This window comes from Salvia hispanica, chromosome 5 (genome assembly GCF_029641045.1).
Source record: "Salvia hispanica isolate PSC_SH4W2 chromosome 5, Shi_PSC_v1, whole genome shotgun sequence".
NCBI classification, from domain to species: domain Eukaryota; kingdom Viridiplantae; phylum Streptophyta; class Magnoliopsida; order Lamiales; family Lamiaceae; genus Salvia; species Salvia hispanica.
Genome location: NC_142696.1, coordinates 48496166 through 48523346, shown reverse-complemented (window position 1 = coordinate 48523346; position 27181 = coordinate 48496166). Strand labels below are relative to the sequence as shown.

Below are 27181 nucleotides of genomic sequence, written 5' to 3'. Positions count from 1 at the left end.
AAGTGACAATTTTTCAGCATGAGAATAATTGTCTAAGAACTAGTATAATGATAAGAAATTAAAAATCTTATTTTCTATCATAAAGTAAAAAGTAAACAAGACAAACCCTATATGTGTTTTTTTTCATTTTTTTTACGTATAATTTTCTTCATAATTTTAATTTTGTAGTACGTTGTAGTTGAAATTTTATACTCTTATTATCAAAAAAGTTAATGCACCGAATTCAGATATAATTATTTTTTTAGAATTTATTGTCACTTTTAGTAGATAACAGTGTGACTATTACTAATTAGAGTTGATAATTTCGAAGTCTAAATATATAATTATTTGAAATTTCAATTTTTAAATAAATGTGAATCGTATATTATAACAAATTTTATTTTTACTATATATTTTATCATGGACGTGGTTTGGTAATTGAGACTGAAATTGCTTTTCACAATCATACAAAATTCCAACTAAGAAAAGGTAACTTCACCACACCACACCACATGTAAGCCCTAGTTTTAAATACCTCAATTAATATCCAAGTCAACCCTAACTAAGATACCCCATCAACAAAATAATTGTCCATTACTAGCTAAATTGACAACTAATTTACAATAAATGAAATGTTGATTAAGCCCTCCATCCCATCATATTAATATTAATCCATGATTATCTATATATACACCTACCATTAGTACAATTCAATCAACCAACTAAAACATTTTTGAGTTTGAGAAGAAAATGGCTTCTTCAACTAAGCTTTTCTCTCTCACTCTTCTCTTTCTATGCTTCATTGCACTAAGCAATGCCCAAAGCCTATCTCTCAAATACTACAGCAAGACATGCCCAAATGTTGAATACATTGTCAAGAAAGAAACTAATAAGATTATAGCTGTTGCCCCAACTCTTGCAGCTCCCCTCCTCCGGATGCATTTCCACGATTGCTTCGTTAGGGTACGTTTTGATCGTATTTTCCCTTTTCATCTTTGTTCGAACATACATGCAGTCGTTACTTGGAAGTTTATGTGTATACATAGTTCTTTTTTGTTTTAAAAGCGGTTGGGATTCGAGTAATTTGGCCCGCAACATGCCTTTTAGTCATGAAGTCGTCACTCTAAATCCCGTGGACGGATTCAGGGGTGCTGAAGCACCCCCAAGCAAAAAAATATGTAATTTTTTTTTATATTATCCCTATAGTGAAAATGTTCGGGGGAGCTTCAGCACCCCCAACCAACTTTTAGCACATTTTGTTAGCTTTCTCAAATTATTTTTCTGCGTCCGTCTATTTAATAATTCGTGTCACAATTTTGTAGGGTTGCGATGGTTCAGTGTTGATAAACTCAACATCAAACAATCAAGCCGAGAAAGATGGATTCCCTAACCTTTCTCTAAGAGGCTATGGATCTATTGATAGAGTGAAAACTGCCGTGGAGAAGGAGTGCCCCGGTGTTGTTTCTTGTGCCGATATCTTGGCTTTGGTCGCCCGTGATGCTACTGTAGCTGTAAGTGATATCCGGCACAACTAATTGGCGATGTTTGAGTGATATTTTCTCTATTTATTGAAGAAATGAGTGGTTTTTTAAAATAATATTTCGTCTCGTATTCTTTTTCTACAGCTTCACGGACCTTTCTGGCCCGTGCCGTTGGGGAGAAGGGACGGGAGAGTGTCGATCGCCAACGAGACTTTGACTAATCTTCCACCCCCTTTCTTTAACATCACCCAACTGAAAGCAAGTTTCGCCTCCAAGAACTTGACCACAAAGGATCTTGTTGTCTTGTCAGGTAATAAAATTGATCGAATATGCTATATACACATATTTTCATGCCTATAATAAGAGTAAATAATTTTGCTAAGATTCCACAGCTATAAATGTTAGTTAAGGTCAATTACTACTTAAACAAACATTGCAACAATCATTGTTGGAAATATTGTAACATGTGATAAGAACTATGCATATGCACCAAGAAATTGAAATGACCAAAATGCCCTTATGAAGAAATGATTTTTTGTAACCTAGCTATTTATATTAACCATATTTTCTTATTTGTGTGAATTATGATGAAAATTCCCACATCATCTCAAAAATATCATAAAAAATTAGGGTCTCAAAATTTAGAATATACTAAAATAAATTTCTGCGTCCGCGCCTGTATGCAATAGCTGACAAAACACACACGTGCAACAGGAAGCCACACCATCGGGACCTCCCACTGCTCTAGCTTCACCAACCGCCTCTACAACTTCACGGGCCGAGGCGACAGCGACCCCTCATTGGACCCCAACTACGCGGCCCGCCTGAGGACCCGGTGCTCCCCGACCGACCAGACAACCCTAGTCGAGATGGACCCGGGCAGCTTCAAGACGTTCGACGAGGACTACTACACCCTCGTAGCCAAGAGAAGAGGCCTCTTCACCTCCGACTCGGCTCTCCTCGCTGATGCCGAGACAAGGGAGTATGTTCTTCGCCAAGCAAGGACTAAGGGCTCCACTTTCTTGGAAGATTTTGCGGAATCAATGGTGAAAATGGGCAAGATCGGTGTGCTCACAGGGAGCCAGGGTGAAGTGAGGAGAAGATGTGCTTTTGTTAATTAACTATGGATTAATTGATTTGGGGAAGATTGGTTTGGGTTGATTAGTCTGTCTTAATTTGGACAGGCGATAATGATGGTGTGATTATCCATTTGTTTATAATTTGTTGCTTGATCAATTGTTCAAATTTGTTGAATAATTGTAGTGGTTTTTGGGTTTTCATGTGTGGGAATAAGTTGGGTTGTATAATAAGAGTGTTTGGTTTCCACTATCAAGGGTGACACCTTTCCAAATTTTCATTAGAGTTTGTAAGTTATGATCATTGACCAAGAAAAATAATTTAAAGGGAGTTAAAATTAAAAGAATCTTGATATATGTGTTATCAATTCAGATGTCCCGCCTCGGTTGTGCAAAGTAACATATTTGGGATTTATAGACGAAATGAGCTCTCACATTTAAAATGAAGTCTCTTGTTTGGTATTTAACACTAATGGTCGGCCAAGAAATGCCTTCATTACTATGGAAAGTACCAAAATGACAAAATGACTCTATTACTATGAAATGAAGGGAGTATCAGTCATGATCAATATGGCTATGACCAACGATTTAGTTGACCCTTAAGAGGATGCAATTGTTATGAATTTCAGTATTTTCCAGTCTTTTTGGATGAGTCCACCATGCGTACAAGGATATTGAGCTTACATTGAGATCAATAAGATGGCTATTAAGAAATAGTACTATTATTATGTAATGTTAAAAATCTTGTTAATAGTTGTACTAAATAATTAATGGAAATTAAATTAGAGATAAAACGATATATGTGAACCCCAATTAAATATGTACTCCCACTATCCCACAAAAGTTGAGTCACTTCATTCTGTGCACTCGTTTTGAAAAAATCGTAATAAATAGTTAAAGTGGATAAATAGTAAATTAATTTACAAAAAATGAAGTGACTTAACATTTATGGGACATAGGGAGTACTGTTTTTCTTTCTTTGCCATTTGGTTTCTATTTTAACATAAGCCACTATTTCAAACCCGACCCGACCTGACCCGACCCGTGTGTAAACAAATTCCTCTATTCTAAGCACCGGCTCATGTATCCCGGGATTTAAATTAATATTAATGTTAAAAATCCGAGTATTCTTTTCTTCACACAATAGGTAAATGTGACCTCAAGGTCGTCGACTATGGGACGTGCTTTGTATTTCCTATTTACCGACAGGCAGTCATTCTAAACAGCTAATATATATAGTAGTATTGTTTTCAGAATAGTATATAAGTACATAGTAGTATTAATTTGTAATTAAGATAATTGATGGTATTGATGCACCACGTCGTTTGCCGACATTGTTCTTTGAAACAAAAGGTATAAACGTATAAGTATTTTTTTAAGAATGAAAATATTTTTAATTATTTATTTTCGAGGTCACAATTGGCGCAAATTGATGGTAAGCAAAAGTCTTGTTGACGAGTCAATTTTACAGGAATGAAGTTAATTAAAGATAAATTAATTTATTTGAATCTTGTTTTAATATATGTTTACAGCTAGCCCGTAGGCAAAGTCAAGTTTTAATTTATCTTCCAACAAATGAAATTCAACCCAACACTAGTTTATTCTTAATTCAGTTTTTATTTTAATACTAAGTCTATAAATTTTTAATTAAACCACTACAACAACAATAAAAAAAACTAGCTAACTATATTTTTTTAATATAACTAAAGATGCTAATTTATGAAAAAAATATACGGTGTTTTAATTAAAATTAGAGGACGCAAATAGAAGTATTGAAAAAACAAAAAATTAGGTTAATTGTCTTTAAATAAATTAACACAAATTATTTTTAATAGTAAGCAATTCTGCTAATTGATATGCGGGTGAAGATTAAAACAAAAGCCGGCAATTAAAAAAAAATAAACAAAATAAATTAAACGAATGAAGTTGCAAAACGTGGTGTCTCTTTATTTGTTGAAGATTAATTTGGCTAAATCGATCTATTAATTAACGAAGCTTTATCTCAAGTTATCATAAAATGAATAATTTGCGCTCTCCTAGTTTGGGCGACTATGAAAATAAAAAATAAAAGTAATCAAAATCATAGAGTGGAGGAAAAAATAAAGAAATAAACATTTTACTATTATATTTAAGTTGGTAAGGATTCAGATTCAGCCTCTGAATCTTAAGGTACATGATATTTAAGTATTAAAGTCAATACACAACTAATTAATACAATTAATATTTTATAACACAAGTATGGGCTAACCACACGTTCCTTGGTAAAAGGCTAAAAGCTAACAACTCCACAACAAATTACAAAAGTTCAAAGAATAATTATTGATTTATTGTAAACTAAAGAACTAGTTTAATTTCTCACAAGACGACATATTAATGTTTCAAATAATTTTCAATACCAAAAGGACATAGATAATTGCAAAAGTGTATTCAACATTATTTCTATTTTCTTTTTCAGAATAATTTGGTCCTTTGAAAAGAAATTCCGAATGAAATTACCGAATTTTTTGCAAAGTGCGAGAACCAATACATATGGTCGGTGCGAGAATCTGTCACCATGTCTCAAGACATGATAACAATCCTCGCACTAGCCAAAGTTAAAATAATTAAACGTTGTGATAAATTCAAATATTTACCTTTCATTTTCATCTTGCATAAATATAATCCATATAAGAATATTCCACAAGCATTAAAATTTGTTGCATTTCAATAAAACTAAGTCAAACCTCCTAACTATTTAAGGAGCCTCAAATCTGTATTTGGAAACACACCAAAGCCACACACAATTATTTCCAAAGAAGAATATAATATGCTAAACACTATGGCAATTCTAAAGCTTGTTTTCCTAGTTTTCTTCTTCCTTCATGCCAATGCACAAACACTATCCACCAATTTCCACAGGTACTCGTGCCCTAATTTGGAGAGTATAGTAAGCCAAACGACATCAAAATTTATCTCAACCACGCCTTCGCTTGCTCCGGCCCTACTCCGATTGCACTTCCATGATTGTTTCGTCCGAGTAAGTCATATTCTAACATCCCTCCAAAAAAAAGTCTCATTTTGTCATCTTAGTTGAACTCACGAACTCTTTTTCCTTTTCTTTTTAAAAAAATTATCATTGTTAATTAATTAATAGGGTTGCGATGGGTCAGTACTTCTAAACTCAACGAGGGGTAACACAGCCGAGAAGGATGCATTCCCTAACCTGAGCCTCAGAGGCTTCCAAGTAGTTGAGGCAGCGAAGGCTGCAGTCGAGAAACAGTGCCCACGGATGGTGTCATGTGCCGACATCTTGGCCTTAGTCGCCAGAGACGCGGTTTTTCAAGTAATTAATAATTTCAAGAAATCCACACACACGTACACACAACACACACATTTTATAACCATAAACGCAACGTAAAATGATTTTTCGTCGAAACGTGCAACAGATCAAGGGACCGTATTGGCCGGTTCCCTTGGGACGAAGAGATGGAATTGTGTCCCGTGCCAATGAAGCATTGGCCGATCTTCCACCACCATTTTTCAATATCAGTCAACTGATTACTTCATTTGCTTCAAAGGGGTTAAGTGTAAAAGACCTTGTTGTTTTATCAGGTAATAATCGAGATTATTTTTTTCCCGCCAATTATACATTTTAAATCGTGACATTTTCTCTACATTTACAGTTTATTACATTTTTCACTAACTTCTTTTAATATTACTATCATATACCTACCTGAATATGCGTCTCATATTCCTTTTTGAGATGTCCATTATATATGTTTTATTTATTTATTACTACCATTAATTTATAAATATGTATCGTCATGTATTCCTAATTTATTTAACTTTTATATTTTATTATATAATAAATATATAAAAGTAAGACTCACGCTATGTTATAACGTTAAATTAAAAAATTATCAGGAGGCCACACGATCGGGGTGTCCTTCTGCTCGAGCTTCGCCACCCGCATCTACAACTTCACAGGGCGCAACGACGCGGACCCCGCCATGGACCCCGCCTACGTGGCGGCTCTGCGGCGGGCGTGCCCACCGGCCGACGCCACCACCACGGTTGCCATGGATCCCGGCAGCGCCCGGGATTTCGACGTCGACTACTACTCGGTCGTCAAACAGAGGAGGGGGCTCTTCCAGACCGACGCAGCCCTCCTCGACCACAGCGCGACGAGATCATACGTGCAGCAGCATTCCACCGCGGCGGGGTCGAAGAGTTTCTTCGACGACTTCGCGGCGTCGATGGTCAAAATGGGGCGGATCGGCGTGTTGACCGGCCGCGCCGGCCAGATCAGGAAGATATGCTCTGTTGTGAATTACTAGCTTGCTTTGTGGAATTTGGGGATTTTTTTAAATTTTTTTTTGGTGTTGGTTTTTGTTTGGGGGAGATTAATTTGAATTATTTGATGGTTTGTGACATGTAATTTGGTCTTTTGGAGTGTGTAATTTGTTTTGAAGTGTAAAATAAAGCTTAGTTTTCAAATGAATGAAAAATAGTCACTCTGTATCAAATTATACTTCACACAATATAAGTGTTTAATTTGGTCTCGTTGATCGGAGAGGATCTCCTAATCCACTTTTCCTACTCCAATCCTACTTCACCTCTCACAATGCAATAAAATAATCCACCATCACTTGTTAAAATTGGTCATAATTATAATATTATTCTATTGCATTATGAGAGGTGTAGTAAGGTTGGAGTAGGAAGAGTGGATTAGGAGATCCTCTCCGCTTTTCGATGATTTGTGACATGTAATTTGGAGTATGTCACATTGAAGAGAGTACCCTCTCCATCCAAAAAAAAATCATTTCATTTTTGGACAGTGAGAGTTATAATGAGAAATTGGTAAATAAGAGATTGGAAGGGAAAAAGTAGAATTAAGAGAGATATGAAGAAAAAGTTAGTAAAGTGTGAGAGATGAGAAAAAGTGATTAATGTACGTACACGAAAGAAATTTTCTATTTTCAGAAATGAGATTATTTTTTGTGGACATCCGAAAATGACATAATGAAACTATTTTTATAAAGGGATATTGGCATCTAATATCATGGAACTTTCAAAAAGTTGGGTTTTTTCCACGAACTTTGAAATTGGAAAATAATATCACGAACTTTATCCCGAGTTTGTTATTTTCCAGTAATGGAAAAATCCCAACTATATTAATATATTGAATAACAATTTTGGAGGGCGTGCTTCAAGAAAAACTATCCTCAAAGATTGAAAAACTTGAAGCTCTCGAAGTTGTTGTCGAGAAATTACAAAAAAAATCTCATGATATTATTTGCCGAAAATTTTTTATTGGTGGGAAATAACAAACTCGGATAAAGTTCGTGATATTATTTGTCAATTTCAAAGTTCGTGGAAAAAACTTTAACTTTTTCAAAGTTTCGTAATATTAGATGTCAATATCCCGTTCAGAAATAAGACTAATTTTTTTTTAATTCCAAACAGCCGTCATGCTTTATTAGTTGCTACAAAAACGAATCATGTTCCACGAGATAAAAGAAACTAGCTACTTCAATAGCTACTACTTTTGTTTTGTTCAATCGATAAGAGCCTATTAATTAAAGTCGATTCCTTGGAAAGGAATTATACCATGAATGCCAGCGAAAGCCGACATATAATTGATTTTAAGAAGAAAAAGTTACCTAAGTATATTTCTTGTTGTTTTTACTTGGATTGGGAGTAGTATTTTTGTGTTCAATAATTAGCTTGCAATGATTTCTCATTTTAATTTCATTTTTTTGCAATCAATACATGCATGAGTTGGCTTCACATAGTGTAGTAGGTTTTCATTATTGATGATTGAAACAAAAGTTGCCTCAGCATCCAAGCAAAAAAATTACCTAATTAATTTGCTTTTACCTCTTGATTCTTTTAATAACATGTGCATGTAACTTTTTTAACCTTTAGAATTTTATAATCAAAATTTGTTACCTAATCCCACTGAGTCATGCATCATATGGATATTTAAAATCTAATAATTTTGTATAAATTGCATTTCATGATTGACTTTGCCTAGCAAAATGCCAAAGAAAAAGTGGGTTTCCTATAAATCAATTAACCAGAATAAAAATAAAGATATTTGATCATATGCTATAATAATAAACAAAGAGTTATATGAGTGCTTCGTAGAGAAGGCTTGCTTTATATATGATCATAGAATTGATTATTGATTCTTTTGTGATCACATTTAAAAAATTCCAACCATGAAGAATGCTTTAAACCACTCCATACAGTTAAATTATTACAATACACTTGATCACATGTTAGTTAGAACGATCAAATATATAGGGATGTAATCAAATGAAAACTCTAAATATTGTACAAACTCAAAACTATGATCTGGACCATTGAAAAATGTCAATAGATCACAAAAAAGCATCAACAGGAAAATGTCAACAAAATTTCAGCGGTAGTCAATGATTGATGCTGTGTTGATATTGTGTTGACATTAAAATCTTGAAATTTTACAATGTGTTGATATTGTATTGAAACTGTGTTGTAGCTGTGTTGAGAAGTTTTAAATTTGTACAATATATAAGTTTGCATTTTATCACTACCCCAAATATATATACATATATATAATTCTTGCCATACATGTCCCTATAATTAGCTACCTAATCAATCCAACTAGCCTATAAAATCAAGCCATGTTTTAAGGATTTGGTGAGTCTAAACACTATATATAGATTTCTTACATTATCTAAGCCTCAATTACTTCATCAAGCATGGGAAAATTTGTCACATCCTCCATAGTAACAACATTGTTACTACTAGAGATATTCGCACTCGCAGCTCGTGCCCAGCTGCAGACGAATTTCTACGCGAAAACATGCCCGAACGCCGAGAAAATCGTGCAAGACTACGTCCACAAGCACATCCCAAACGCCCCTTCCCTCGCGGCCGCCCTTATTAGAATGCATTTCCACGATTGCTTCGTCAGGGTACGCGTTTTTCTAATTTATCTTTTATGACCTCGTAGAAGCTACACTGCAGTGTAGCATCTACGAGACTTTTATTGATAGTCGGGCCTGAAATTTCTTATGTTAATTAGGGGTGTGATGCCTCGGTGCTGTTGAACGTGACATCGAGCACCGGGAACCAAACAGAGCGAGTTGCAATTCCAAACAGGACGCTCCGGGGATTCGGCTTCATTGATGGGGTGAAGTCCCTGCTTGAAGCCGAATGCCCCGGGGTCGTCTCTTGCGCTGACGTCATTGCGTTGGTCGCACGAGACTCGGTCGTGGCCACGGTGAGTAGATTGAAAGGAAAGCAATTAATTCCATTTTTTTTCATAATTTTTTGTTAAAAAATGGAAATTTTTTTCTTCTTGAAGGGAGGTCCCTCCTGGAATGTTCCAACAGGGCGTAGGGATGGAGTGATATCAAATGCTTCAGAAGCATTGCAACAAATTCCAGCTCCAACAAGCAACTTCACTACTCTCCAGAATGATTTTGCTGCCAAGGGCCTTGATCTTAAGGATCTCGTTTTGTTGTCCGGTGCGTGGTTTTACGTTCTCTGTCATTTTCAGTCTCGTGTTTTAGTTATGCGCAGTGTTATGTTTTTTGTCGTTTTAAAACGACGAAGAACATAAAAACTGGAGATTTGACATCTTGATTAGGAAAAAATTTATGTTGGCGGTACTTATCAGTCGGTATGCTAATTTACTGGCGGATTTGTTCGCCAGTAAAACACACTTTCTATAGTGATTTAAGTCTCGTGTTTTAGTTATTGTGTTGATGCACATGATATAAGGTGAATTATTGAGATTTTTTTTTATTAATCTAGAGATGTTTAATTCAAGACTATATTGTAGGAGTATGGAGTCAAATAAAAAGTCTAATTTTATTGAGATAATGATAATAGTTAGTGCATTTATTGCAGTTGAGACTATCCGGCTCCTTTAAGCAATCTTCATATGATGTAGTGTGTGAAATAATAATTATACTTAAATTTGTTGCAAGGTAACTATTGTCAATTAACAATATCAAGCTAGCTAAAATATGTTTAATTTCTTGATGTTGTACACAATAGGTGCTCATACTATCGGAATTTCCCACTGCACCTCGTTCGACAACCGCTTGTACAATTTCACGGGCGTGCTCGGGACGCAAGATCCGGCCCTAGACAGCGAGTACGCGGCCAATTTGAAAGCCAACAAGTGCAAGTTCCTTAACTCGACCGTTAAAGTCGAGATGGACCCGGGGAGTTTCCGGACCTTCGACCTAAGTTACTATAGGCTCGTGCTCAAGCGGAGAGGTTTGTTCCAATCCGATGCAGCGTTGTTGACGGATTCAAGGACGAAATCGTTTATCACTCAGATCGTGGACGGGTCCCTAAAGAACTTTTACGAGGAATTCGCGGCATCGATGGAGAAAATGGGGAGAGTCGGAGTTAAGACGGGGAGTGTTGGTGAGATTCGGAGACATTGTGCAGTTGTTAATTCTTGATTTTTACTATGTGTTTTGGGCAGTTTTCTTTTTAAATTATTTTGTGATTGTGTGATTAATTAGTTTGTGTTTTTCATCTATGTTTATTGTGTGAAATCGAGAGTTTGATGTTGCTTCGTGCCATGTAAAGTGAGATTCTTGATCTCTTTGATTAAGTAAAGTTGATTGTTGATTAATTACAATTATATGCTATGTTTATGGCACATGGGATCTTGCTTTTTCCCATTTTGGCATCTACTTTTGTGAAAGAAGAATGTTGTTTAATTGAAATAAATAGGATCAAGGGCTTCTTTAGTTTTAAAAAATGTTGTTTAGTGAAGGGGATTGTGTAAGAATAAGATTGATCAATTTTGGATCCATGAAACATAATCCATGGGGTTACACATAAATTATAAATTAAGAAGGTCATCGTTGATGGCGAAAAGTGCGATGATAACATCGTTGATATTGGCGGATGAAGAAAAGTGAACCAGAGCCCCGAAGGATTGGGGCATCGTAAAATAGGCAGTAATTCGAAATTCCAAATTTAATGAAGTTCTCAGATCTAGTGAACTAGCGGTGGGTCAGTTAATCCTAATCCCTCGAGGATCCAACATTGATTGATTGTACTAATCTTATCCATATATTATTCAAAAGAGAATTTAAATATGTGCATGTTGCATGGAATAAAGATCAATCACTCTACCATATTTTAATGCCTAATTTAGTGGCTAAACAACCCCCACGATTGATCCTTTATATGCATCACATAATAAAAAGAGTTTTTGAGATTTGATTACAACTACATATACTAGCAAAATGCATAAATTCTTCAAAAGTTATGGACATAATAATTTCGACATTGATTAAAGTCATAAGAAAACAGTCAAATATATGTATATCATTGTCACGTTTTAAATTAAGTGCTAGTAAATGGATGGATTTGTAAAAGACTCTCACTCAAACAATAATACATCAAGACTAGGTGGGTCAACCGACCCCACGGCTGACCCATGCGTGCAGCCACAAACCTCCGATTTTTTGGAGTTGCCTTTTATCCCGTGACAGCTTTGCCGCTAACCCCACAATTCTGTTGCTTGACCTATATATGTGGATGCCACTAGGGGTGTCAAAACGGGTACCGAAACTCGATTTTGCGGGTACCCGTACCCGAAAACTTCAATATTATACTACCTAATCCCAACCCGTATAGTTATACAGGTAACCCGATACCCGCATCGGGTATTCCAAACCCGCATGCATAATTTGAATTGTGTATTACTCTATATTATTCAATGGTATTATGCTATTAGTTTTCGCTTATCATCAATGCTAGTCATCTAATACAATAATTTTATCTACATGTTTGTAATTCTAGAATGAATTTTGGGATTGTTGTTAGTTGCTACACTATGATTTTAGATTTGTGTTTTTTTCACTTTGTTGCATTTGCATAATTTCCAACTATTAACTATGCACATATATAGTGATTTCTCATCTCTTAAATATAATATGACTACGTATGAAATATAATGCAAATCCAAATTTCAACTAAGCAAATATGATAGAAACATCAAGCATGACTAAAATTAAATCATCATTCAAAAGTTTAATATAAACTGATTATATATAAATTTGAAACTAATTAAATAAAATATTTTAAAACCCTAACCCTAAAAATAACGGGTATTATCGGGTTTAACGGGTATACCCGCGCCATATCCGCAAAAATTTAAAACAAACTACCTGATTCCGCGCTATCCCTAGATGCCATGATGCCAATGACTTGTCGAATAGATGACCACGAATATAAGCTGCGAGGGCAAACAATATCCCACATTGGAAAATGAACAAGAGTTGCAAGCATATAAATAAGTTACCCCAACTCCATTAGTATGATGCATTTTGGAGAGTACTCCAAGAGCAAAAACCATGAGAGCTTTGCCCAAAGCAGGCAATATCATACTAATGTGGAGTTCAGATGTGCACCATCGATACCCAACATAAGCAAACAAGGAGTTGGACTTTAAGTATCTCTCATCTTTTCTCATTAAAATATTCATTTACCTTCTAATATTTTCTCCCTTAATCCACATCACATTTTATTTAAAAAAAACTGAGATAATTGCGAAAATTATACTTTATAGTCTATAATTGAAATTTTTGAAAAGTATTATACCATTGATTATAATTTAATGATAATTTACCCTAAGAAATGAATAGATCACGAATCGGCCTATCATCCCCAACTTAGGCTACAAATAATTAATCCCAAAATTGGGCCTTCAGCCCAACAACATTGTAAAAATCAGCCCACAATAAAACCCATAATTCAGTACCAAATCTCATAAAACCCTAGCAATTGCCACACTCTAAACCCTAGCGAGCTCAGCAGCTCAAATTCTAAGCATAAATACAGCCCCATCTCTCCTCAATTCAGCTATCTCTCACCACCGCCCTTCCGCCTCACCGGCTCCGCCGCCACGGCCAACTCCGACGGAATGTTTGTGCTCTCAATTTTGCCTAATTTTGTTAAAATCTTTTCAATTTTGCCTAATTTTGTTTTCCTAATTGTTTTTCCTCTCAATTTTTGTTTATCTTCTCAAATCGTGTGTGGTGATGATGCAATTTTTCGTGGACTAGAGTTTCTGATCTTGCATTTGACGAAACAACCCTTGGCTGTCTGAGCACACTTTCAATTTTGTTTATAATTCTGGCTTGTGATGAAAAAATAATTATCTTAGCGGATTTCAGTGAGATTATGATTTTATTGTAATCCATGATCTGATTGTTACACACACTGAAGCCTTTTCCCCCAAATCAAATTTTTTTTTTGTTCAATTTGAATAATGATAGCATTTGCAATGATGAGATTAAGCACAATTATGTGTTTGGGGCAGTGGATTCCGATCCGTGAGCCTATCTAATTAACGACTTCTCCTTCCACTGAGCAAATTCTCCCAATTTGTTACTATTTCAGCTCAAATTTCTTCAAATTTATAATTGATTGCTTTAATTTTGCGTCCTTTTACCAATTCATGGGGATTAATCCATTCCTCTTGGTCTAATGGCTTGGACGCAATATCAAATTTGTGGCTATCCTGATCGGTGAGTTTTCAATATCATTGGATCCCGGAAACACCTCATAAATTTTCAATAAATCCCTCCCAAATCATTCATATTATTTGTTATATTGTATGTTTATTAAAAATCTGATCTTGATTTATAAATGTTCAATAAATCCCTCCCAAATCATTTATATTCATTTGTTATATTGTATGTTTATTAAAAATCTCATCTTGATTTATAAATGTTCAATAAATCCCTCCCAAATCATTTATATTCATTTGTTATATTGTATGTTTATTAAAAATCTCATCTTGATTTATAAATGTTCAATAAATCCCTCCCAAACCATTTGTTGTTTTGTATGTTTATTAAAAATCTCATCTTGATTTATAAATGTTCAATAAATCCCTCCCAAATCATTTGTTATATTGTATGTTTATTAAAAATCTGATCTTGATTTATAAATGTTCAATAAATCCCTCCCAATTCATTTATATTCATTTGTTATATTGTATGTTTGTTAAAAATCTGATCTTGATTTATAAATGTTCAATTAAATACTTCCCAAATCATTTATACTCATTTCTTATATTGTAGGTTTATTAAAAATCTGAACTTGATTTGTACTGGTTTAGACTTCCATCTTTGTTTGTGTCTTGGTGATTTGTGTTTTGATGTTGCTTCATATGGTGAACTCTCTCTAATGAAGTGAGGGGTGTTCTAGTTTCCGAAGCATAGATGAATTTGTAGTATTAAACAGTTTGATGTCGATTTTTTCTATGGCATCGTACTACCTGTCTTCTCCTACATCTTTGTCTAATATTTTTGGATTTGTTTGTGTTATTTCTACTTGTTTATGGATTTGTGATGCAGGATATTGGGAGTAACAGTGGATTTTGATCTTGTTTTGGTTTAGGTGTTTGGAAGACCTTCAATTTAGTGTTGTGATTTGAATGTTGTATTTTAGTATGTATTCTTGATTCTTGATTTGACAGATGTATTGTACTCCATATTTTGTTTATGGATAGTAGATATAACCATTGTTACAAATACCTTGTGTTGTATTTTATCAAGTTTTCATAAACGTGGTCACTCAATTACTGATTAGTAATTGTCATGAATTGTTTTCGAATGTTGATACAAAGGAAATATATTCCTAATCACTAATCATTATTAATTTTGCTAAACAAATCCTTTACTATTTATTAAATTAATGTAATCAACTTGGACTCTCAATTAGGATTTTGTAAAAATATCTGAAAATGAAAAAAGATAAATATGCATAAATTAGACTTGTACGTAAATGTGAGTGTCAGTTATAAGCTCATAAATTGTATACACATTAATTGTTTTCTAAGGACTTGTTTGATAAAAAAGGTGGGATATGAGAAGATATGTAAAACAAGATAAGAAATACAGGCTTCATGTCAAGATATACAAGAAATGATATTTTTTCGTAATAGTTGTTTGATTGAAAAGAAATAATCTAAATTTGTATAGTACTATATAACATGGTTTAACTTGATAAATTTGTTGATTACATAAACAAGGTTAAAGTTATAATTTTGGTAAGATTGGGTAGGGCCTTTGTCATGTATTAGGCTTTGAGTTAAGCTTAACTAAGATATCAAACAATTAGAAATGTCCATATATAATTCTCTATCTTGGTATTAGAGCATCCGCAATGGTCGGCTAGCGACCGGCTAGCCGATGGCTAGCCGATTCGTCGCGCTAGCCGAACCATTGCAATCGGCCAGAGCGAAATCGGCTAGCGCTTCGGCGTGGGCTGGCCGATCGCTCGTCGCTGGCCGATCGACTAGCCGCCATTGTGGCGGCCTGATCGGCCAGCGATCAGCCAGCGCCGATTTTTGATTTTTTTTTTTTTTTAAAAACCTATATAAACGCGATTTTCGTTTCATTTTCATTTGCACCACTTGTTTTAACGAGTTTTCTCTCTCTCTAACTTTCTGTACAAGAGCATCATCGAGCGATGGATCACAACAACGAGTTCAATCCAGCGACGAGTGGATCTCAGACTACCACGGTACCTGTGGGATCTGGATGGGGGCAGATGGGCCCGGGGTTTAACATCCCTTGGAGTCAGATGATGAGGATGATGGCTGGTGCGCCGGGGGGGCGATGGGGGGTAACCAGGGGGGTATGCCGGGGGGTATGCCGTGGGGGATGTCGGGCGGCGGGCAGTCAGCGCCCGGGTGGGGGGGTATGCCCCAAATGCAGCAGCAGATGATGCTGCAGCAGATGACGGGGATGATGTGGCAGGGCGGGATGCAGGGGGGGATGCAGCACGGTATGCATCCCGGGATGCGGGGGGGGGGGGGGGGGGGGGGGTGCAGGGGTCACCGGGAGGGGACACGGTATATCGGCCCTCGCTTGATTTTTTGACGGCTTCGTCTCACACGTCGACCCCAGTGGAGACGCAGTTCTCTGGCGATGACCTTCTGTCATTGCATGATATGGGGATCGATCTCGGGGAAGATGATACTCCCGTTCCAGCGACGCGGGACGCGCCGAAGAAGAAGACGAGGGGGAAGGGCAAGGGCAAGGCGGTCGGCGAGTCATCGCAGCCCGCTGCCCCTGGCCGGAGGAAGTGGACGGAGGATGAGTACGCCGGGGTGGCCAAGGGGTGGTTGGAGGTGTGCGACGATCCGCTGGTTGCGAACAACCAGCGGGTCGTCAACATGTGGTCGAAGATCAAAGCTGCCTATAGGAGGCACTGCCCGCACGGGAAGGACTTCAGCAACGAGGAGGTCCGGAAGGGGTGGGAGCGCACCAGGGCCGCGGTGGGCCGTTTTGCGAATTTGTACGCCAACGCCCTCCGTCAGCTCAGAAGTGGGCAGAATGAGGACGACGCCCGGAGGATAGCCGCGAGTCAGTTCCCCTTGGAGGGGAAGTATAAGGAGTTCACCTTCTGGGAGTGCTTCTTGTTGTTGAAGGACTCCGAGAAGTTCCGGGCGGGGTGCGACGCTGGGTGGCCGAAGAAGCAGCACTGAACTATAGCGGCGACTACAGCGACAGCAGCGGCGGATCCCACGACCTCCCCCCGGATGCTGAGGAGTTTCCATCCCCTCCTTCATTTACTGGTCGCCTCCGCCCGGTTGGACAGAAGCGGGCGCAGCGGGCTGCGAGGGGCGGATCCCCCCTATCGCCCCGCGAGGTCCAGTCCTCCGCCCTCCCACCCGCCCCACTCGAGTACACTCTCCATTTGCGTAACCAAACGCGGGCTCAGATGTACAAGGTCTTCCAAGAGTGGAAGAACGCCACTGACCCCACGGAGAAGATGTTTCTTCACGAGATGCTCGAGAGCATGCGTGTTGATTTGGAGATCGCGAGGGCACGGCTAGCGGGTTCCGACGTGGGCTCAGATACCACGGGTGGCGGCGGCGACGGCGATGAGGAGTAGAGAGTGGCGGGGCTCGTGTGTTGAAGCCCTTTTTTTTTAAAAAAAAATCATGTACTTTTTTTTTAAATCTTTGTACTTTTTTTTAATGGAATGGATTATTTTTCCCGTATATGTGTCGTAAATTTAATTCCGTATTTTAATCGTAATTTTAATTCCGTAAATGTAGTATATTTTGAATTATTTTTATTGCGGCTGGCCTATGGCTGGCCTAAATCTGATGTGGCAGGTGAATTTTTTAGTATTGCTGACGTGGCAGGGGAGAGAATGGCTGGCCTATGGCTGGCCTAAGCACCATTGCGGATGCTCTTATTAACTTATCAAACACGCCCTAAGAGTGTATTAAGAATTAAATGTATGATTTAAATTTTATGAACTTATAATTATGATTGAACTATTAAATTTTTAAAAAAATGTAACTAAAAAAACACCAAATATAAGTTTCCCTAGTAATTGAAAATATAGAAAAAGAAAGAATTAATTACTACAAAATAAGAAAAGTCTTCATAAACTCTTTGCTAAAAAATACTATTCCGTCTAATATAGTACTATTATTCTCACTTTTATGTTATGGCTTGTCTCAATCCAGTAGTATTAATTCTATTTTAAGTAAAAATTAAAATATTTATAATAATTTTTTATTAGATTAAATAATTTTTTATTAATTATTCTTTTATGATATTTAATACAAATTGAGATTCCTTTGTTTGTAAAAGGAATATTGATCCACTAATGGTGGGGTGACACTTAATCGCCACTGCGATTTCATTTTCAGCCCCCAATTTCTAAATTAGGGTTTCTGCGGTCGATTTTCAATTGGAGAGGCGAATTCAATTCAAGAGCGCAGAAGAAGAATTCGAGAAGGAAAAAGATGGTGGAGAGGAAACTGTACAAGACAAAGCTATGTATGCTGTTCCAGAGGGGCCGCTGCTCTCGCCAGTTCTGTAACTTCGCCCATGGCTCCGCCGAGCTCCGCCGCTCTTTCAATGGTATACGTATCGGTCATATGCTTTTATTTTTCGGAGAAACTCAGCTCGAATCGCTCTATTTTACCGCAGCTTCCAGTTTCAATTAATTGATTTCTGTCGCAAATGAATGTGGTGTTTAGCATGGAATATGTTATATGCTTGTGTTTTATACTGTTTTTAGCTTATTTGAGTGATTATTGGTATATCTTTTTTGTTTATGGGGGTAATGGATTGAATATTGGAGACGATGTGTATGTTCTATAATCCTTGTGTTTTAATACCGCTTTAGTAATGTTAGATTTTAGGTTAGCATATTCTATATCGGTAGTCTGATAGTTTGATTTGAATTGTAAAGAGTACTTTTTGTGCGGGCTGGAAGATGTCCTGATATCGAGGTTGTTTGCATTAGTTGAACTTGAATATTTACTTATTCACACCTTTGTGTAGATGGTTCTGGTTTCCAAACAGTAGTGTGAATGGTCCGTAAGGACTCCTTCTGGAGAAGCCAAGTCATGTCTTTTTATACTCCATTTTGTACACTACCCTACCAATGACTTCTTATATTTTACCCACACTACGACAAATTGAGCCCCTTCTTTCATTCTTCTAAACACTTTTAAGGGACAGAGGGAGTATATGATTTTTGCATTTCCTTTCCTATGTCTTCTTTAGAGGAAATGATTTTAGAACTCTTGATTTGATACTTTAGTAGTCTACAGACTCTACACAACTTTGGCTGCCCAGTGCCCAACTTGGAGAACATGCATTATTATTTTTCCATGCCCCTTATTTTATATAATTTGACTGACAACAATTATTTAGTCTAAAATATTGAGTATCATGAATCATTTTATGTAGTTCTGGCCACAAGTCATAGATGTTCCTCTTTTCTGTACAAGGAAATTAAAATTAACATGATTTTGATTAACGCGGGATATTAGGTAATAATGCTGAGGGATTTCTGGTACTCAGTTCTCCCTAGTTTCTCTCATCTTTAACATGTTTCGTACCCAGCAATAATTATAGCGCCTCTTTACTGGTTAGCAACTTCGTTCCATGAATGGGTTTACTTTTTGGTCTCCCTTCGTTCTGTTCATACTTAGTATTACTTCCTGTCTGGATCATTTGTCATCTCAGTGTGAATTAAAAATCTTTGCCCAAGATACTGCTTGTCCACACTTTATGAATCATTACCAACGTACTAACTCAGTACCTCTTAGCAGAATGGATTATGCTGGTTGGTTTGTCAGTCTTAATGCTGATTTTGGTGTGATTAAGCTTCTCCTTCTCTTGGTTAATCACTGTTCATTTTTGAATCTGCTGTTTTATGTGAGGGGTCAGAGATAGGCCTTTGGAATTTCTGCAGTTTGTAGAGAATGTGGTATTATCTTGATCTGACTTCTATATATGAATGTCAAGGGCCACCCAATGCTGGATCAATATCCCACTATATTCTGCACTATATATATTCTCGGAGAGAATGGTATTTTCTTCATATGGTTTAGCATTGAAAGATACTGTGAAGGGATCTGCTGGCTTTCTTGGTTGGTGACTATAGAGATGATATATATGTATTGCACGTGGAAGAATATTGTTATTTATTCCATACAAGCATGTGAAGAATCAGCACCATTGATTTATATTTTTATCACAGCGGGGCAGAGGATTTCTATATTTTGAGTTGCTTCAATGATCCTTGAGTATCATTCTATAAAGCTCTCAGTATATCTTATCTATCTTTACACGAAGAGCCTTTATTTCTATGGCTCATATGGAATCTGCAAGAAGGCACTAAAACTTATTATTATTATTATGTTACTCATTTGTTCTAGTAATGGTAAGCTGAACTTAATATCAGTTACTGGCTTGGGCTCCCTGGTTGGGTCGGTTGTGAGATTACAACTGATCAATATGTGTTTTATGACATTTCTCCATCTTGCAGGAAATCAGGAGTTTCGAGGTGGTGGTGACTTGAGAGAAAGGCTCGACAGGATCCGTTCTCCATTGCGCAACTCACCAGATAGACGAGACGCCAGAGCAAGACACACCTCTCATGGTAAGAGGCATCTTTCCATTTGGATCCTGTTTTGCCGTGTCCTTAGTATTATAATTTATATCATGGTCTTCAAAATAGTATTTTCTTTTTTATATTTTTGTTCCTCGATTTTGCAGGAGATAGTCCTCGCGCTCTTGGGAAAAGGATGTAGGTTCAGTAAAGTTTTTTTTGTTTCTTTTATCTTATATTTACTCATGAAACCTGTCTGGGATTAACTTAGAATCTGCCTCTTTTTTTGTTTTCTTGTTTCAGTGACAGAAATGTGCGGAAGAGGAGGCAATTTGATGGCCATAGTGATTACTCCGGCAGAATGTCAGATGGGACTGAAGATCAAATCAAAGATAGAAGACTGGCATCCTCTGAAGCCAAAATGCAAATTGATGAGCAGGTTTGACAGATAATAGCCTTCCAAATTTATTGAAGAGCCTGAGAAACTTCTTCTGTCATTTAAGGCTTCTTTCATCTTCTGACTATTCCATTATTGGAATCTTGTTCATTCTTTTGTTTTTACAGCTGAGAGAAATACACTCTGAAATTAAACTGCTGGAGGAGGACAAGCAACAGCTACAGGTTAGTTTCATTATTTGCATTCTTGTAGCTGGAGCTTATGTGTTGTAGGTGCAGACGTGCAGTCCTCTTTAAGCTTTGCATCACAAGAAACTATTTTTTTATTGTTTTTATCATGTACAGTAAAAATAATCCTAGTATTTCAAAGTCTTCAATCCAATTATGTATAAATAAGAAAAGAATATGCATACAAGATGTAGGGTTAAATGAGAAATATATGCTACTGGCAATGGGACAGGTTTGGTCATAGTCGTACTAGTTGTTCCATTGTCATCTTTACCCGAAATTGTTCACTTGTGTATAAACCTGGTGCCCCTCTTGGCAAAAGATTACTTTTTTTTGGTTCACAAAATTTGATCCTAAACTGTTCAATTGTGTTTCTGAACAGATGTACCTGGAGGAAAAGGTTAACGAAGCTGATTCTTTGACGTTCAAAATTCATGATCTTGAGATGCAACTTTCTAAAGAGAAAGAAGAGGGTAAAAGGTATCACTAGTTACTACTACATGACTTCTAGGTTTATATGAATTGCAGTCTGATAGTTTAATTAATCTCAGAAATTTTATTGCAGTCTTACATTTCTCTTGGATTGAACTTTTTCTATAGGTTCTCTACAAAAATAAAGAAGTTTATTAAAGCACATAACCGGCACTCGCGGTTACAAGACGAACTCAAGAAGTATGCATTTGGCTTGATAATAGTATTCTTCTTTTCGTTTTTATTGCCTTAGTCTCTCTCAGTCTATAGATTAACTTTGTATGACTTTCATGGTGTTCGTGGTTTTATAGATCACAAGCCCAGCTTCAGAAGTTGGGTGAGCAGCTTGATTCGGACGTTGGGGTAGGCAATGAGGATGATACAAAAACCAAAGCCTCGAGTGATGATGTAAAGGGCGGTTTTACTAGCCCACTGAATGAGGGTCAACTGAATTCTTCCCCGCGCAGGAAGAGGTCACGTTTTTCCCTTGAAGCTCAGGAGGCTTCACCTCAAGGTGTTTAAAAACTGTAGAAAGAGGCCTTTTTTGTCGTGTGGCATTTTAAAAAGTTAATGCACATCACATTATCTGTAGCACTTTAAAAGAAGTTCTGCCAGTTTTAATTTAGTTAATTGTATTATTTAGTGTATGCTCTATTGCTTTTTATGATAGTTGATTTAACTCCCTCAACTCAGCAAGAATATCTGTTCTGGATGATGTCGTTTATATGCATGCATCTCTTAGTTTTAGCTTATGTTTCATACTTTGTTCTGTCCATCCAGTCGGGGGAAGAGGTGATATGGGCAAAAGTAAGGTAGAAAAACCTCATCGATCATCCAGGAACCAAGAGCATTTTAGCAATACCAAGAAATCTGAAGCAGACGCAGATACATATAATAGTCGTTGGCGCTCAACATATGATGAAAAGTCTAGGAAAGGCTCAAACCTGCCTGCTGATACTGACTCTGCTGACAAGGTACTCTCTGTTTCTTCCCAATAGAATTCATATGATCTAACTTCATTTAAACTTGGGGTGTATGCATTTTGCCATTTAATTGCGTACACGTGTCTCTTTTCTACTTTTGATGTATATTCTTGGAAACTATTGTAATACTTCTTGCGTTTCATGAAAATTCTGCAGTACAACGTAACAGAGACAGGCATTATACTGCCCTCGACTGGTATAGCTGCTAATGCAATTGATGAAGACGTCGAGGTTGCTGAAACAGATGAGAGGGTTCAGGTTCCCTCGAACGGTCCTAATGGGTCGGAAGATAGATTCAAGACCTCCCGCTTACCATTTCCGCCACTCCCACCTCCTATCCCTCAGAATGCGTATATGCAGGTAGTTATATCCGAATTTGATCCATATATAAGAAAACCCCTGCTAGAAAAACACATTTTCATCTCGTTCCTCAGCTGAGATGGTAAACTTGGCTTGTTTGCAGTACAAAGGTGACGATGAGAATGTGGACGTTGATGGAGTAGATGAGGAGACTGTCGAAGTCGATATTGTTTGATGTATCTCCTTTCTATGCGTAAACGGTAAAACCAAATTTTGTAAAGATCTGGGGCTGTCACATTTGCAAATTGTTGTACAGAAATTAGGTCTGGTTTTTATTTACCATTTCCCATTTTACCTACTTTCCAGATCTTTGGAAATTTCATTTTGGTTGGTAATCACTTTTTTTAGTTCTCTGCTTACATAAAAAGCTCATTAGATCCACATTTGTATTCAATTTATCCATTCATACGATTCTAGATGTTAGTTGGCATTTGATTGAGTTTATAACTAGAAATTTACCCCAACTTTGTTCGGGTAAATTTTGAACAAAGTTAGGGTAAATTTCTAATCTAATAGTAAAATTTTAGCCCAATTAGCTTGCAATCCAAGCAATATTAACCTAAAACCTGATAAAAATTTGTATTGAAATTTGTATTGATTGACATTTCTATCTATAATGAATGGTGAAATTTCCCCACATTATCATACATATCACACCTACATCGTAATTTCTTTCCTACCAAAAACACTATTCATTAACTTATGGTCTCAATCGTGACTAACCGATTTTTCTCACAAACTACACAAAACAAAGTTAGGTAATATATCAAAACGACTGAAAGAAAAGGAAAAATTTGAGCTTTGCCACACCGGCCGTTGCCTGTTTGGTTGGTTGCTTCTCCGAACGAGAGACGTCTCTGCGAGGTTTGGGGAGAGGGGGGGCAGTTAATTTTGGCATTCAAGGTGCTTCCTCTACACATCTGGGGCATTTACATGTGAAGCCGTAGTCGGCAAGTAGTAGCTGCCTTTCTTCGTAGGGAAGATCTTCATCGATGTACGATATAGTTATCTGGAGAGACAAGAAGCTGAAGCTCACTGCATAGAACTTTAGCTCATAAGCATATATGTTAATAAATGGGAAGGAGTTTACCTCTTCGTCCTTTGAAATAGGTCGAAGGGCAAGTATCGTAGCTTGACCGTCCCTATCCTGATCGAACAAAATAACCCTCTGTAAGTATCTGGTTCAACGTCACGCAGCCTCGGCGAGAATGAGCAAAAGAAAGATAGTTTGCAACATTACATGGCACAGCAATTATGGTTCAAGATTCGAATACGTACCTCTTCACGCTTGAATGCTTTGGCATTAGGGATGCAAGAATGATTCATACAACTCTGCAAAGGGAAAAATGCAGTACCTATGCAGATTTATAAACACAATTCAGTCACAATATTCAAGTCTCTCTCTCTCTCACACACACACACACAATCGCCTTTTCATCTTTGATGGATTCATGAGTAACTTGTTGCTACCATTAGAAAGAGAGAAATACCTTCACACGAAACAGAGTAGTCCTCACCAAGAGCATCGAGGAAAGATTTAGTCGTCTTCTCAGCTTCTTTCTGTAATGAACTTTTATTTAATAAGCCAATGTGAAAAATCCAGAGCTGTGTTACCATGAAGCACGAAACACATCCAAAGTCCAAACCTTTTGGGAGGGGGGAAGATCATCGATATACAAAAAGTAATCCTCGACTGGGGATGCTACAACCAAATCACTGGAATATAAGAGAACCCCAAGTTAGGTAACACACTTGACTCATTAACTTCACGAAGAATAGCAACGGCCTTACAGGTTATTCAGCTCAAACATGCCAATGATATGGCCATAGATGTCGAGGGAAAATACTTGGAAAGATTAAGGACTTCAAAGTATAATTCGTATAAATATTCAGAAATAAATTGCAGCCAATTCAGCAATGGGTAGGATACACAGTGCACATTCCTCGTCGTAGATGGCTTCCTTCAGCAGCTGTAACGACTAAACAATAAAAAAAAACAAGTTATTAACTTACATAAGCATTCACTGAGATATTCATTTAGACCATTTAGGAGCAGAAGCGGATTACCTCAAACGCTAAGTCCTTTATTTGCATTCTGAAGTCGGCTTCATCGCAGGAATCGACATCATCTGGAAGAGCAATGCAGTCCCACCACCTACAGACGGAAAAAACTTACTGTCTTGTCGTAATCATATATCACAGTAAGGCCTCGATTTCCAGATTCAAGATTCTGGTCGCTCGTTTATATAGTACTTTTGTCTCAATTACCTTCTCTTAAATCCCATTGACACTGGCTTCCACGCCTCTAATAGCAATGGGAATATGCAAGTGTCGTGTGGATCTGACACAATGAGCTTTCCCGGCTGCTGTTCAACACGAGCAGCTTTCAACTTTCTGTATCTCAAAATGGTGGATGATATTACCTGCATCAAGAACCAAAATATACAAAAATGAAATACGAATATGGGAAGAAGATATTTATCACAAGCAAAATAGCATAATTCAGTAAACATTAGGCGAATTACCTTGGCAGCAGGGATGAAGATATCATTTGTGTCTGTAGAAAGCAGATGGTGAGAGCACGTTAATCAATCCGATAAAAAGAATAATAAGTACGACAAATATGAATTTCACCGAAATGATTTCTAGGTTTACCATCAGCATGCTTCACGAATTCCCGAAGCGCTTCTCTATTAGGAGATGATGATCCAGCCCCAATGCAGAGTAAAGAATGGAACGAGTCCCAATCAGCTTGCGCACAAGATTCGCTACAAAAAGTGAATCGCACATCCGATTAAGCAAATATGGATCATATACTGCACTGGTCTAACCAGATGGTTTTGTCGAGAGCCCTTAGACTAAGCTTGTGAACTACCTGCAATAATAAGTTTCTTTGCAGCCTCCAATGCAAGAAACAACTGGAGGGAGAGGGAAGTTCTCTGAATACGGCAGCTGCAAGCGTCCCTCCATTAACGACTGAATAGTATCATGCGACAGACGGATTTTCTCAGACGAACTACCACACTCCATTCCACCAGATGAGCCACATCCTCCATCTGCAGAGATCCCCAACTCTTCCAAATACAATTTCCTCCCGATTTGAAGCTCTATCGAGCCAATGAATCGAAAGCAGAAACTACACACCATACAATTGACCTTCCACAAGCAACGAGAAAAAGAACAACAACATTAAATCATGTCATCACAGACAGGAATACAAGGTAGTCAATCACATCATCCAATACCTTATTAGATGAATGCTGAGCACCAACGAGCATTCGATCCTTCAAAATTAGGTCATCTTCTTGAAAATCGACCTCGCTATAAACCCCTACAGTTATTTCACCACATCATGTAAAACCCTTCAATAAAGGTCACTCCTTTAACCATTTTCCACACAATTCAATACATCAAAATCTTAAAAAAAGGTCTTCTCCTAGAAACTCAACACCAAGGAATCAAACACCAAAACTCCACATTGAAACATAGGTGTGTGTGTGTGTGTTCAATAAAATAACAGAATACCATGATAACACAATAAAAAGGAACTACCTTTTCCATGCTCTCCATCTAATTTGACTTTAAGCCCATTACATTCCCTTTCAGTCACAAGCTTCTCAAAATATTCCTGTGGGAAAGCGATAAATTCATCCTCAATAATCAATAATTTAGTGAAAGATAGTGAATTTAAAGATTGTTTTACTTGCCTCAACTTGTGGGAGAGGTGGAGAGCTGAGAAGAATCGAGATTTTGTCGGAAAATTGGGCATCGATTGGGCAGTTTAAAGCCTCCATTGAGAAGTCTCAGAGCTTTTCCGTCTGCTAATACTCGCTCTGTTTATATAGCGCCTCCATTCAAATCTATATATAGTTCTCATTTATGTGCATTTTTCTTGATTATTAAATCGATTTTTATATATTTTAAAGTAGCAATAAATAATATACTAATAGACTAATTTTAAGTTTATTGAATTTTAATACTACTATACTAGTACCTTTTATATCTTCTTTTAATTAATTAATAGGTATACATAAAGCATTTAATGTGTTTATATATAATTATTTAGATTCTTATGTTAATAGTTAGAGTTACTTTGAATTCGAGTATTAGTCTTTTAATTTTGAGAATTGAAACTCTATCATATTTTTACTTTGTCGTGTTATTATCGTGTATGTAAATATGAACTGAATTGTGCACGATCTATCTTGTCATGTCGTTATCATATATAAATATGAATTGAATCATGTTCGTATCATTGCGATGTCCATATCGCATAGCGTGTTTGTGCCAAACAACTTATTTGATCGTGCTTGTATTCGGC

At 37.0% G+C, this 27181-nt stretch overlaps 5 protein-coding genes, 1 long non-coding RNA gene and 5 other non-coding genes across 13 annotated transcripts; 10 read left to right on the top strand and 1 right to left on the bottom strand.

The window, feature by feature from the left end:
* Positions 1-693: 693 nt before the first annotated feature.
* On the top strand, positions 694-2789 carry LOC125187330 (peroxidase 27-like). Its single transcript, XM_048083894.1, has 4 exons — positions 694-942; positions 1302-1490; positions 1605-1770; positions 2175-2789. Exons 1-4 carry the CDS (start codon positions 730-732, stop codon positions 2579-2581), a joined length of 975 nt encoding a protein of 324 aa, XP_047939851.1. The 5' UTR covers positions 694-729; the 3' UTR covers positions 2582-2789.
* A 2533-nt stretch (positions 2790-5322) lies between these two features.
* LOC125191025 (peroxidase 27-like) lies at positions 5323-6990 on the top strand. The gene is made up of 4 exons (XM_048088481.2): positions 5323-5552; positions 5670-5858; positions 5962-6127; positions 6440-6990. Exons 1-4 carry the CDS (start codon positions 5343-5345, stop codon positions 6850-6852), a joined length of 978 nt encoding a protein of 325 aa, XP_047944438.1. The 5' UTR covers positions 5323-5342; the 3' UTR covers positions 6853-6990.
* Positions 6991-9208: 2218 nt separating this feature from the next.
* LOC125187392 (peroxidase 3-like) lies at positions 9209-11159 on the top strand. The gene is made up of 4 exons (XM_048083976.2): positions 9209-9477; positions 9588-9785; positions 9870-10032; positions 10568-11159. Exons 1-4 carry the CDS (start codon positions 9262-9264, stop codon positions 10981-10983), a joined length of 993 nt encoding a protein of 330 aa, XP_047939933.1. The 5' UTR covers positions 9209-9261; the 3' UTR covers positions 10984-11159.
* Positions 11160-13339: 2180 nt separating this feature from the next.
* On the top strand, positions 13340-15152 carry LOC125187070 (uncharacterized). The gene is made up of 2 exons (XR_007170558.2): positions 13340-14070; positions 14905-15152. It is a non-coding gene; the product is annotated as an uncharacterized LOC125187070 (long non-coding RNA).
* On the top strand, positions 13570-13657 carry LOC125191430 (small nucleolar RNA Z157/R69/R10). Its single transcript, XR_007171114.1, has one exon. It is a non-coding gene; the product is annotated as a small nucleolar RNA Z157/R69/R10 (small nucleolar RNA).
* Positions 13677-13771, top strand: LOC125191433 (small nucleolar RNA R11/Z151). Its single transcript, XR_007171117.1, has one exon. It is a non-coding gene; the product is annotated as a small nucleolar RNA R11/Z151 (small nucleolar RNA).
* LOC125191434 (small nucleolar RNA Z152/R70/R12) lies at positions 13821-13917 on the top strand. The gene has a single exon (XR_007171118.1). It is a non-coding gene; the product is annotated as a small nucleolar RNA Z152/R70/R12 (small nucleolar RNA).
* On the top strand, positions 13993-14115 carry LOC125191451 (small nucleolar RNA snoR80). Its single transcript, XR_007171134.1, has one exon. It is a non-coding gene; the product is annotated as a small nucleolar RNA snoR80 (small nucleolar RNA).
* On the top strand, positions 14708-14843 carry LOC125191461 (small nucleolar RNA snoR137). The gene has a single exon (XR_007171143.1). It is a non-coding gene; the product is annotated as a small nucleolar RNA snoR137 (small nucleolar RNA).
* A 3024-nt stretch (positions 15153-18176) lies between the features above and the next one.
* On the top strand, positions 18177-23182 carry LOC125190103 (Zinc finger C-x8-C-x5-C-x3-H type family protein). 3 transcript variants are annotated; one of them, XM_048087301.2, is made up of 11 exons: positions 18177-18438; positions 20360-20473; positions 20590-20620; positions 20726-20861; positions 20987-21043; positions 21429-21526; positions 21647-21718; positions 21829-22031; positions 22298-22491; positions 22657-22860; positions 22964-23182. In XM_048087301.2, exons 1-11 carry the CDS (start codon positions 18321-18323, stop codon positions 23033-23035), a joined length of 1299 nt encoding a protein of 432 aa, XP_047943258.1. In that variant the 5' UTR covers positions 18177-18320; the 3' UTR covers positions 23036-23182. The 3 variants fall into 3 exon arrangements, with proteins under 3 accessions (XP_047943258.1, XP_088915009.1, XP_088915008.1); XM_089058883.1 differs by lacking the exon at positions 18177-18438 and adding an exon at positions 19687-20254; XM_089058882.1 differs by lacking the exon at positions 18177-18438 and having other exon boundaries at positions 19687-20473.
* A 254-nt stretch (positions 23183-23436) lies between these two features.
* ATXR2 (histone-lysine N-methyltransferase ATXR2) lies at positions 23437-26711 on the bottom strand. The gene is made up of 15 exons (XM_048083899.2): positions 26568-26711; positions 26413-26488; positions 26106-26191; positions 25736-26016; positions 25516-25628; positions 25386-25417; positions 25129-25283; positions 24928-25015; positions 24791-24839; positions 24652-24706; positions 24507-24576; positions 24351-24420; positions 24139-24215; positions 23951-24007; positions 23437-23869 (listed from the first exon to the last, which is right to left on the bottom strand). The coding sequence occupies exons 1-15, from the start codon at positions 26652-26654 to the stop codon at positions 23759-23761; spliced, it is 1407 nt and encodes a 468-aa protein (XP_047939856.1). The 5' UTR covers positions 26655-26711; the 3' UTR covers positions 23437-23758.
* Positions 26712-27181: the final 470 nt, after the last annotated feature.

Bases quoted from the DNA above. Each gene is read 5' to 3' on its own strand.
- LOC125187392 (XM_048083976.2), top strand. From the start codon at position 9,262: ATGGGAAAATTTGTCACATCCTCCATAGTAACAACATTGTTACTACTA. The intron at 9,478-9,587 runs GTACGCGTTTTT...TATGTTAATTAG, and splicing joins TCCACGATTGCTTCGTCAGG to GGGTGTGATGCCTCGGTGCT. The intron at 9,786-9,869 runs GTGAGTAGATTG...TTCTTCTTGAAG, and splicing joins GAGACTCGGTCGTGGCCACG to GGAGGTCCCTCCTGGAATGT.
- LOC125190103 (XM_089058882.1), top strand. From the start codon at position 20,107: ATGATCCTTGAGTATCATTCTATAAAGCTCTCAGTATATCTTATCTAT. The intron at 20,621-20,725 runs GTAGGTTCAGTA...TTCTTGTTTCAG, and splicing joins CGCGCTCTTGGGAAAAGGAT to TGACAGAAATGTGCGGAAGA. The intron at 20,862-20,986 runs GTTTGACAGATA...TTGTTTTTACAG, and splicing joins AAATGCAAATTGATGAGCAG to CTGAGAGAAATACACTCTGA.
- ATXR2 (XM_048083899.2), bottom strand. From the start codon at position 26,654: ATGGAGGCTTTAAACTGCCCAATCGATGCCCAATTTTCCGACAAAATC. The intron at 26,489-26,567 runs GCAAGTAAAACA...GCTTTCCCACAG, and splicing joins CACCTCTCCCACAAGTTGAG to GAATATTTTGAGAAGCTTGT. The intron at 24,008-24,138 runs GTACGTATTCGA...TTGTTCGATCAG, and splicing joins AAGCATTCAAGCGTGAAGAG to GATAGGGACGGTCAAGCTAC.
- LOC125191025 (XM_048088481.2), top strand. From the start codon at position 5,343: ATGCTAAACACTATGGCAATTCTAAAGCTTGTTTTCCTAGTTTTCTTC. The intron at 5,859-5,961 runs GTAATTAATAAT...AACGTGCAACAG, and splicing joins CCAGAGACGCGGTTTTTCAA to ATCAAGGGACCGTATTGGCC. The intron at 6,128-6,439 runs GTAATAATCGAG...AAAAATTATCAG, and splicing joins AGACCTTGTTGTTTTATCAG to GAGGCCACACGATCGGGGTG.
- LOC125187330 (XM_048083894.1), top strand. From the start codon at position 730: ATGGCTTCTTCAACTAAGCTTTTCTCTCTCACTCTTCTCTTTCTATGC. The intron at 943-1,301 runs GTACGTTTTGAT...ACAATTTTGTAG, and splicing joins TCCACGATTGCTTCGTTAGG to GGTTGCGATGGTTCAGTGTT. The intron at 1,771-2,174 runs GTAATAAAATTG...CACGTGCAACAG, and splicing joins GGATCTTGTTGTCTTGTCAG to GAAGCCACACCATCGGGACC.